The 12411-nt window shown below is 34.9% G+C and overlaps 1 protein-coding gene across 3 annotated transcripts in view; it reads right to left on the reverse strand.

Annotated features, from left to right (window-relative positions):
• Positions 1-10870, reverse strand: part of LOC127935455 (collagen alpha-1(IX) chain) — a 32510-nt gene extending 21640 nt beyond the window's left edge. For all 3 annotated transcript variants that reach the window (XM_052533337.1, XM_052533336.1, XM_052533335.1), the window contains exons 1-4: positions 10710-10870; positions 7023-7105; positions 3709-3780; positions 2368-2497 (exon numbers count right to left, since the gene is read on the reverse strand). In XM_052533337.1, the coding sequence (XP_052389297.1) occupies positions 2368-2497; positions 3709-3780; positions 7023-7105; positions 10710-10735 (311 nt within the window). In that variant the 5' untranslated portion in view covers positions 10736-10870. The remainder of the gene's footprint in view (positions 1-2367; positions 2498-3708; positions 3781-7022; positions 7106-10709) is intronic.
• Between the last annotated feature and the right edge of the window lie 1541 nt (positions 10871-12411).

Genomic DNA, 12411 nt, shown 5'->3' on the forward strand with positions numbered 1-12411 from the left:
GTCTGTGTCTGTTACCATTGGTCAGACTTTGTTTTCATCCAAATGAACCCAGTGTGAACATGACATCCAACATGAAATCCAACAGCCAGCTTGTTGGTGTTTGATTGTGCAGTGTGAATTGGCCTTTAAGAATATTCTAGTGATGAAAAAACAAGGTTCTGATACCTGTTTTAAATTTTAGACATATCTTAATATTAATTATTATTGAGTTATGGTCTGTGACCAGGTGGTTTTAGTGAAACTAAAATAAACTGAAATTAATAGTTCCAAATGAAAAAATAAAATAGTTAAATAAAATATAATAAATGGTAAATTTGTTACAATCATTCTAGTGATGAATTTCAAATATGAAAAAAAAAAGCCTATTTTAATAACTAGTAGCAAGTACAATTGTGGAGCATTTCTCAAGAATTACAAGAATTTCTAAAAAATTAAATGCAAAATCTTACACTATTTAACGTTGCATTGATAGGTTTCTTAAACAAAAACTACTCCTGCAAATTCACAATGAAGTTACTATCTTGTTACGAAGCACATCTTTTTATAAAATGGATCTATTACCGGTAAGAATAGTAATTCACCTCCATTACTGTCTGGTCATCAAGGGAATGGCCCTGCATTATGCATAGAGCAGATCGGCTTCAAGTCGCTCTGAGATTAAACTATGAATGCCAAATAGATCAGAGCCAATTCCACTTTCATCTTCAAAGCCTGTGTGTTGTCCATGAGTTATTTCAAAGGGACGGTGCTGGCTTTCATTGCACTGTGTTTAAGAATCAGAGGCCGGGCTGTAGACAGTGACTGAACACCACAGCATCTGAGAATCAATTACCTTGTCCGGTTTTACACGCACCCTCTCTGGGCTTGACCCGTGTGGCGTTTTAATGGGCAGAGGTGCTCTGTGGGAGATGTTCTTACAAATGAAGCTACAGCGGCCTTTAAGCAGCTTGTAAATGGATCGAGGCAAGGCCATAAATATGGAGTTTCCTGTTAGCTAGTAAAATAAATGAGGGCCACTGTTTGGAATAATCTCTGTCTCAAGAAATCACTTTCTCCCCTTCCATTTGTAAGTCATGCTCTCCCAAATAGATATTAGCACTTCAAAGTCAGACACTCAGAGTCCATTTCATAATTTGCTGGGTAGTATCAGTTAGATAACGATTTCCTTTTTGCTATAGCACAGTTGGACTCTATTAATAGAGATTAGCTTTATCCTTGTCTTTCATGTTCATGCTTGTTTTACAAAGATGCATCCCCAGTTGCATTCACATTAAACTATTTAAAATGTAACATATTTTCATTCAACTGCATTTAATATGTCCACAGTTAAGTGTCTGAAAACTTTACGTTCAGTTCACACTTCCTCTCTCAGATCAAAATCCACCGTTATATCAGTTCAGAACTGACTGGTTTTATTTGTAAATGGTGCTTGATCTGCATATTTCTCTCCTGATTCAGATGAGATGACTTTTTTTACTGGACAAAACAATATTATGGATAGACGACTCGCACTTTAGAGTCATATTTCGACTTGGACTTTAAGTTTCAAATTTAGATTTTTAGTTTTGGTTTAAGTCTTTTAGTTTTAAACTTTTAGTTTATAATCTGACCCAGTAATTCCTCCATATAGCTGGAAAAAAAGGTTTGAAGTTAAAAATGTCAAACACAACTTTTCGCCTCACAAGACATTAATAGATGGACTGGAGTGGAGTGGTGTGGATTACTTTTGGACTATTGTGATGTTTTTATCAGCTGTTTGGACTCTAATTCTGACGGCACCCATTCACAGAGGATCCACTGGTGAGCAAGTGATGTAATGTTATATTTCTCCAAATCTGCACATTTTCATTTTTGGGTGTACTATTGCTTTAAGCATATGAATTAAAAGTCAAAAGTGACATGTAGCCAAGTATGCTGTCCCATACTTGGAATTTGTGCTCTTCATTTAACCCATCTAGATGCACACACAGCAGAGAGTAGAAAAAAAACAAACACCTTTACAACCAAACTGAAACATGACTATTTGTGTCAGCAAGACTGATTGTATGGGGTTTCTGGGTATGCAGCGTTCTGCTCGAGCGGATCTGCATGGGTTCAGACAAGTCAGTTTTTGCATTATTAGAAGCTGACTGTTCAGAGCCTGATAACACCTGTCCCTGACCTGTAATAATGTAACACCTGAAACAAATTCCGTGTATGTCAACAAAGTTATGCGTGTGTAACATTTCTAGCTTCAGTTCATGAAGTGCACTGATACACACAAGATGTAAGTGAAGTTATATGAAGATGTATGTGTGTTTCATTCCATTTAAACATGTAAATAAACTATAGTTGTATAGTTTGGTGAGCAGTCAGGTTTATTGTTACCTGGTTGGGATCTGGAAGTTGGCCTCTCTGTCGAGTCTGTACGCCACCTGGAGGGGTGTGGATCCTTCTACCTTTCTGACGCCCCTCATGGGGATGACATCCAGCTGAAACTGTGTGATCAGATCAAACCCTGCCACACACAAATACACTCTTTAAATACTCAAAAATCCTGAAGCAGCCATGATGGAATTTCTATTACAAGGTAGAGTCAATTCTGATCAAATAAGTGTTCTTTGTGCACAATGTATATAATTTGTTTTTCCAGATAAGATCTTTAGGACTGTCTACATTGTCATTTTATAAGATAGATAGTTACTGTCCAAATCTGAACCAAAATTAGCTGTTTAGACAAAAAATCTATTCAAATTAAATTTTAATTTAATTTTTTTTTTTTTTTTTTTTTTTATCCAGAAAGCTTAAAACCTAATACTTTCCGGAACAAAATCTTTGTAAAAGTCTGTCCTAAAGCCTAAAATCTAATAATTTCTGAAACAAATACAAACAAAAATGATGATGATGATTTCTTTTTTTTTTTGCTGTCTGTTTTAAAGCCTAAAATCTAATAACAATAATAATAATAAAAAAAAAACATTAAAAATAATTGTATTTATTTATTTATCTATTGTCTACCCAGTAAAATGCAATTTACAATAAATCTCATTTAATTTTGATTATATCCGAATTGTAATACAAACCCCATTAGCATTTGTGAGAAATTCATGCAATAAATGTTTTAAACCAAAATTAATATGCATTTATGTACATATCCTGTCCAAAAAAATGCATTAGGTCTCTTAACATCTGTTTACTTAATTGCATTCGATCTTGCTTACTCCCTGTTTCCAGTCTGTGCACACAGCAGCACATGTTTGTGATTTGAGGTTGCAACCTCTGCATTATTTGTTAAAAGCCAAAGAGTCGCAACCAATTAAGATCTTGCTGAGCTAGAAGTGTTTCCACTGCAGAAACTGGCTGGTCAGAAACCAAAGTTTTATTTGCCTCATTTGAGATCTAAAGATGTCTTAAAATAAGGCGACTATCAGCCTCAGCATCTTTACCTAATAAAACAAACAGTGTTGTGCTGCTGCGTATCCTGCATACAGAAAACTACTATTTATAGGTAAACAATGATTGAATGAACAATGTTTTTAATGATAATAATGCATAAATGATGGTGGTTAAATATTTATACTAACAGTCATGAGAAGTGCTCTAGTGTATATATATATACATATATGCGCAATTTTTATACCATGCAATATGTATGTAAAAGTCTTTATTTCATGCACACATATGATGAAAACAGTTCACATTATGTTTTTCAGAGTGGCTCAGTTTTACCTGGAAGGTCATCTTGTCCATTCTTCATGGTTGGGCACACCGTGTCGCCATCTAATCTGTTCAAATCCAGCTCTGAAAAATTCATAAGTGACATGAGTGTCATTTCAGGCCTGTCTGCAGTGACAGATCACCAGAGAATATGCTCAGATTGTGAAAGAGTTGATGTTCACCCAACTCATAACAGAAGGCCAATTGTACCACAAACACATATCTTTTACAACATAATAATAACAACAACAACAACAACAATAATAATAATAATAGATCTTTCATTCATTGGCAAATGAAATAATAAAATATCGGTATATCATATTTAATTATAAAATGCTAAATAAATATAATATTTTGTTTTTAATTAAATTAAATATACCTAAATGATTTTAGAATATAAAATTATAAAAACTTGAAATAATGTCAATCATAGTTAGAATAGAGATAGCATACAGCAAATTAGATATTTTTTTTATTAATACAAGAGACTCTTGAAAAAAATATTAAGTTTTACATGCATTATTTAAATATAAATAAAATACATAACTTTTCACATTTATTTGCATATGACTATTTTCGTAATGCTAATACAATGCCATTCATCGCACTCAGTCTATATGATTTTCTAACAAAAAGAGGGAGTAATAATCAGCGCAAGCATAATATTAAGGCCATACAGTATGTGCGCGGCTGAATATAAGACATGATAAATGTGTCATAATTAGAATGAGGAAGTATTTAGTAGATGTTATGCATTATGGATGTACTGTAAGTGTACATGTGTGGGCCTGCAGGACAGATTGCAGAAGGTCAGACTGACAGTTATCTGTGCTCATTTGTATTAATCTAATGTAAGTTCACAACAGGAAAACAAATGTGACACTCCATCCATCACAAGGACAGTTTCCTCCCATGAACATTAGATCCTATGATGGAGAATATCAGCTCTTATTTATTTCTATAGATTACCATTTGACTCTTTGATGCAACAGAGAAGGGACTTTAGCTATTGTTTTTCATATATATGAATTGTCTATTACAGAAAAACTAAAAAATTCAAGACAGTCTTATTTTAGTACATTTGATATATTTCAATTTAACTTATATATGAAACATTTAAAATGATAGTTTTTTATATATATATTTTGAATAACACATTTTGTTATATTTTCATTTTAGTTAAAGTTTTAGTAATTTGTTGTGTTTTCACCATTTTAATTAGGCAATTAATTAAATGTCTATATAGTTTTTATTTGGTTTTATTTTTTTATTTGAGTTTTTTTTTTGTACTTCAATGTAAGATAAATGAAAAAGAGAAATCATGTTAATATTTTTAGTTAATGCTAATGCTTTTATTATTTTTATTTTTTATCTGGTTTTAGTTTTAGTTAATGATAATAACCCTGACTTAATATGACTTAATAAAATATCTGTTTGATTCCACTGTTCTGTGACAAAACAATCCAAATAAAAAAATTACAGTTCAACAGTTCACTAAAACATATTTATTGTTATTTTTTTTTTTTTTTAAGCCTCTGGGGTCGAAAAATGTGGATAGATGTGGCATTTTGTGGCATCTTCTCCTGATAACCCCGAAATAATTCACTTCATAATTCACACAATCCCCTAAAGGCCTCATTCATAAATGAACCATGATATTACTATGATTTTTGAACAATACCATAAAGATAATACTGTTATTATTTTTAGCACCTTGCTAATATTGTACACAGTGCTATTCGTACGGTGCTGCAGTATTTTTCAGAAGTACCATAGCATTTTTTGCATTTCAGTTTGGCTCTGTGAGTCGAAAGAGGCCAAAACTGCAGTGCAGGAAATCATGAAATAACGGACGTGAAAAGGTGGAGGGGCTTGATCAGCTGACGCGGCGCTTTACACAGGTAAAGTATGAACAGACACACTCACATCTGGAACTTCTTGAAAGCCTGAAATAATCAGGCACTTGCGAGAGGTACCAGAGTAAAAAAGGCATTCTCCTGAGTTTTTACAGAACTGTTTTTCCATGCGCAGGGCCGTTTGGGAGCACTTTAAACCCTCATATCCTCTTGTGTCATTTTAAAACACCCATTAGTGTAAATGAGGGACTAAGCCGAGACTCCTACCACAGTTTTCATGCAGTCGCTTACACACACATGTTTACTAGCTGGTAGACATGTATAGTGGTTCAATGAGAACCACACACTGATCAAAACAAAACAACTGTAAAGGTCACATGACGGGTTAAATCACTAGAGGTTGGTTAGGTGTTATCGCTAGTCGCTATATTAGACTGATTTATACATGTATATCAAGAGTCGTGGTACTATGTTTAAGTTAAATGAAAGTATATTTGTCATCATTTGGGTTTATTTTAAATGCTCTTTTGTGCTTTATTAGCATTCAGTAAAATACAAACATAATCAGTGATGTATGTAATTAAAGGAATAGTGTAGTAAATGTAGATTTGTTGAAAAGATGAGTTTATTTCTTCATCTGAACAGATTTGGAGAAATGTAGCATTCCATCACTTGCTCACCAGTGGATCATCTGCAGTGAATGGGTGCCGTCAAAATAAGAGTCCAAATAGCTGATAAAAACATCACAATAATAATAATAATAATAATAATAATAATAATAATAATAATAATAATAATAATAATAATAATAATAACGTCTTGTGAAAAGCTGCATGTTTGTAAGAAACAAATCCATCAAGACATCAACTTTATTTAATTTAATTTATAAAAACAAAACAAAAAAAACATCAATTTTAAACTGTAATTTCTAATAGTCCTCAACCCATAATATTGCTTTATCATCTAAATCAGGAGAGAAAAATGTTAACACTATTAACAAGCAAAAGCAGTCCAAAACAGTTTTAAACATATATGTTAGAGGATTTTGATGTGAGAGGACAACAGGAGATGGACTTTTTCCACTGGAAATAGCATTATTATGGATTATGGGCATTTTGGCCAGTAGCAACAGTTTGAAGTTAAAAGATTTTAACAGATGGACGTGTTTTTATCAGCTGTTTGGACTCTCATTCTGACGGCACCCATTCACTGCAGAGGATCCACTTGGTGAGCAGCATTTTTCCAAATCTGTTCTGATGAAGAAATAAACTCATCTACATCTCGGACGGTTTTATTGATTTCTCATATCCATCTGAGATGCATTATTGCCTGACAAACCACAACAATGACTAAAAAACTGGAAAGAGAAAGGCATTATGGAATGAGTAGCATTGTAATTGCATTTTAAGACCAGTTTAAATCTCTGGGACGCATTAAACACCAAACATTCTTTGAGAAGATACTCACGAGCGAGAGCCGGTGCACAGAGCAACACGAAGACAATCAGACGTGTTAAACACCCTGCCAATGTCCGTCGCCAGACCCAGCTCCTGCCAGAGACAGACATCATTTAGACTCACAAAACACCATTAGCATATACAACTAATATTCAGCTCTGAGGAAGAAATAATGTAGAAGATGAACATCTAAAACTATCAGTTTGAATACCGGCGAGACTTGACTCTGAAAGGTTTGGCTTTGTCTTTCACACAAATATTTAGCAGCATAACCGTTTTCAAAATGTACAATAATCAGAAATGTTTTGTCAGCATTAGAATGATTTCTGAAGGATCATGTGACACTGAAGAATGGAGTATTCAAGTAGAAAACAGTTCTTTTAATTTGAAATAATATTTAACCATTTTTCTCTTTTTACTCTATTTTTTTATATAATAAATACAGTAATTTTGAGCTTAACTGATTTCCCAATCCCAACCTCAAACCTTTGAACGGTATAATGTAATAGCAATGAAAGGCACATTATTAAAATCAGTCAGACACAGAACCTTAAGAAACCCCAGCATCTCCTCGCAGGAACAGAGCCATGCTGAGAGCGAGACAGAGACACTGAGCCACCTGTCTGCTGTAGCATCCTCATGTGTATGTTGTTTTAAATTGGCTAGAGAGGCACAGGACGGAGATGGAAAGATACTGTGCTACAGTAATGATGAGTCATTCTCTTGGGTCAGAGGTACAGACACAAAATATGCATCATCTATCCACAGGATCACACACACACACCTAACCCAGTCCGTCCATAGGACACATACAGAGTCATTCCACTGACTGGACGTATGGGGAGTATGTTTAATTGACCTTTTGCAAAATATTATTCATAAAATATTCTGCTACCGGACAGATTTCTGAAGCAGATGCCCTGAGAATACAGCACAAACCAATCAGCCTACGCATCAGTCATTGTGTTTGAGTTTCCTGACATTAATTCCTTACAAATATCTGCCTCAGAAGAACGACTGAGACATCAGAACTTCTCATGGATGTGATTAGGCGCATGTCAAGTTCTGAATGACAACTTTGAGTCAATAATAACTTACATTTCAGTCTATTTCACACACAAACGTTCAAACATTTAGGGTAATAAACATTAACATTGTGAAATAATATTACAATTTAAAATAGCTGTTTTCTACTTAAATATATTATAAAATGTCATTTATTCCTGTGTTGTCAAAGCTGAATTTCCGGCGTCATTACTCCAGTCTTCAGTGTCACATGATCCTTCAGAAATCATTCTAATATGTTTATTCTTTTATTATTAATTTTGAAAAAAGTTGTGCTCCCCCAGGATTCTTAAAAGGATAAAAATAACAGCATTTGAAATCTGAATAAAAATATTAATTTCTTTAAACGAAGAATATAAAATCTTACGTAACCCAAACTTTTGAATGGGATATAGTGCTCTTATAAATACATGTACAATGCAACTCACATGCACCCTGTTAGGACTGTCAAAATGATCCTCTCTCTCAGCGTAATCTCAATCCCTTGACAAATGGTTTTGCTTTGCAAGCAATTGTTCTATTATACAAAAATAACAGCTTGTATTTTTCATTTGCAGCTGTTGAGGGAGAAGCGTGTGTGAGGGTGACAGAGCAATGAAACAGAAGGATGAGAGCACAATACAGATAGTTCAACTTCAGATCTGTGATGTTCATGGTCATTAAGAGAAATAAATGACAGCATGTGCATATGAAGGGAAACACTCCACTATAATGTGAAAGTAGAGAGTGTGTGTGTGTGTGTGTGTGTCACACATATGGCAGTGGCCCCTGAGCTGTGCTGGCTTTGGTGTGTGAGCCAGATTCCCTGGCAGCTTAAAGTATCCCCAACCTTCCCTCCCTTATATGATAGTTATGGCTCTCAAAACTGATTGTTACTGAAATTAAAATGATTAAAACTGAAACCACCTAGAGACACCTATTAGCTATGATAATTTGTATATGCACACAAAACTTGGATAAAATACTATTTCTAGACATCAAGATGTTACTTTGTGATCATGGTTAGTTCTGCAAACACTTCAAATTGTTCTTTTCAATGACTATAGTGTAAAGATGCATTATCGTAAAACAAGTAAATAAATAAACACTGTGAACATGAGCCATGGGAGTATCATTTAACTAGATAATATGGTAATCGTTTAATACTAATATCCACTATGTACTATATGGTATTGTCGTCTGAGACCATCTGCTACTGCAGGTTTCTCTGTCTCATACAGCAGTGGGTGAAGCTCAGATTAGGAAGCAGGGCTACATTATCTAAATCTTGGATTTGATCCTGCTGACACACTCGTAATCCATGTGGGGAGGAATATCTTCTCCCACTCAGTCATCATCCGGCACAAACGTATGAGGGAACGCTCTGGAAATCACAAGCTGCTGACAGATCATAGTATAAGAGATCAGCAATCAGCAACAGTGTAAAAATACCAGCAACTCGGAGCGATTTATACAGCGTCTGACTCACTCAACAAGAGCATCAACATTTCTGCTCATAATAAGCTACTAAATTTATCTGTGAAATCTATTACACTTTCTTCCTTCCTTATACGTTTATGCTTATAAGCTGGTAAAAATAATTACAAAGAAAAACGTTGAGTAAATTCCCTTACAAAACTGTGCCATGCAGTAACAGATCAGATGGCAATATTATGGTACTTGTCCAAAAAACCATTAACAAAAAACATGGTAGTACCATGGTACTTATTTGGAAGGGCTATATGAATATGGTTTGTGGATAATGTTTGTGGTATACCATTTATTAATGTTTTGTGCAGTGTTCCTAAACCCTTTGACCATGGAATTTACATAATGAAAAAATAAATTATAATGCTTTTCACTGGCAAAAAAAGTAGTTTCAAATATATATATTTTACATGCATATATATATATATATATATATATATATATATATATATATATATATATATATATATATATATATATATATATATATATATATATACATGCATATATATATATATATATATATATATATATATATATATATATATATATATATATATATATATATGCATGATTGTAAAAATATATTCACGACAAAAAACTTTCACAAACTGATTAACTGAGGAGCTAACATGTTGCCTCATGTATTTAACTTTTCCATAATGCAAACAAACACAGTGAAATATGGAGAATATAATCAGATTTGTTTAGGGATGTGTGTTTTCCCTGCTGGGCAACTGCTGTTTTCCTGAGCAAACCAACTGCTGTCTTTCATCCAGATGTTGAGGGAAGTTCCTCCTCAACTTTCATCTAAACTATAATTACAAAGGCGCTTAGAAGAAAAGAAAATCTTAAATGAAAAGATTGTGAGGGCGGAAGCATTTTATCTTTATGGCACAAACAGAGAAGAACCTGCCTTGAAAACTCAAAGAAAAAAAACACCAATAGAATAACACAAAATGCAGTTAAGACTCAATTTAGGTCCTGAATAAGTGTATCACACACCTAATGCACTAAAAAGGTGCAGTTGTTTTAAATTCTATGCCAAATTACGTTCCTCACGGCTCGTTTTAAAGAGCAACTCATCAGAAGGAAATAGTCACCCCAAGGTGTTTTAAGATCTTTTCCATGTTTTTATAAGAGTCACCGGTGTTTGAGATCTTACCTGCTCATGCTTAGGTGAGGAGCCATTTTTTCTGTCCCTCAACAGGGATGTAAGAGTCTAGATGGATGCAGAAGTTTTGTCCTTTGGCCTAGAGATGCGTCGTCCCCCTCCAGTCCTCTCCAGGGCCTCTCTGACTGAAGACGACCTGTGCATGAGATGCCAAACTTTTAGGACACATTAAGGGTTTTTTGCAAGGGCAACCTGGCTTGGTTCCTGGCGTCTGATTGGCTGGAAGAGCTCTGAGGGGTGGTGGCAAGGCTTTTTTTATTACTGATGGAGAGGGGAGACATTGAGCCTTGGGCGTTACGAGCACCTTTTTTCATTTCTGCACAGGAGCTAATAACATATGTTGAGCTGCGGTAATTCTGCTAATGGGGAGCCCTACTGCAGAGAGAGCCTGTCATAAACGCAGTTAGATTGTGTGTATGTGACGCTGGTTAATAAAATGTATTCAACATCCCACCTGGTTGACAACCATTATTCAGAAATAGATCGAACTGTGTGAATAAATCTGGGCTTATTGCACTGAGGTTGCATACACAGGTAGAGTAGTTGATGCAAAATCTGGGAAGGTAGTGTTCTTTAAAGGGTACATAACATGCACAGTTTCACCTAATGTCATGTTAATCTTGAGTACCTATAGAGTAGTACTGCATCCTTCATATATCCAAAAAGTATTTCGTTTGATCATATTTATAAAAGAAAAATGCAGCTTTCCGATTCCCTCCGGGAAAAGCCGAGCTCCTGGAGGTGTGCCGTGGGCGGAGCTATAATACTGATGACTCTTGTTGTTTCCATTTTTAACCTATATTCAATTATGTGCTGATTTCCAACAAAAGACTGAAATCTGATGCACTTGTACTTACATGAATGTGGTCTTTTATCACAGGGACGGCTCCATGTTTTAATAGCAAATGATGTGCAAATCCAGCGTCGACTTGGGCCTTGTTTATAAAACACTTGTCACTCAACTGACCAGAACACACAAACACACTTGATACACTCCGTTGCCCCGGAAAAACAAACTGCATCCACTGTTCATGTAACGCTGGGTTCTTTGGGAAGCTGAACACGGTAAACTTTCCCTCATATCCAAAAACACACTTATTAGGAGACATTCTTGAACAAATCCTATGCAGCACTACCGACGATTTCCCGATGAAGCGCGTTGATGGGTGCCGTCTTGCTCTCCTCTGGTCGACGTGTGAGCAGGCGCACTTTTCCGAGTTAAATGCTCATATAAGGACTTCCACTATCGTCTACGTCATTAAATCCACGATCTAAAAAAAAAAAACAGCTGGAACTTGTACCAACCCGGAAGTAAGATTTTCGGCACAGAGATTCTCAGTCATTCTTCTAAATTATCACTTTTTTTACTTTGGCTCTGTATGATAATCCATCTCTTACATATCTCCATCTTTAACACTGTGAACAACTCTGAATACACAAAACACTATTGTACCCCCCCCCTTTAACAATGCTTTAAAACCAAGGTTTTCCAGTGAACGTAGTTTTTTTTTTTTTTTTTTTTTTTTATTATAAGGGGAAAATTTAATTAAAGTTGGGTAGCTAAAGGCATAAACGGGCGCATTTATTTAGTTCTTAATACATTCAAATAAGCAAATGTGAGCATTGTTTGTCCAGGCAAAACTCACTACAGTGATCTTTTTACTGTCTTCTAGGTAGGATGGCAAAGGTGTGG

This window comes from Carassius gibelio, chromosome A19 (genome assembly GCF_023724105.1).
Source record: "Carassius gibelio isolate Cgi1373 ecotype wild population from Czech Republic chromosome A19, carGib1.2-hapl.c, whole genome shotgun sequence".
NCBI lineage: Eukaryota > Metazoa > Chordata > Actinopteri > Cypriniformes > Cyprinidae > Carassius > Carassius gibelio.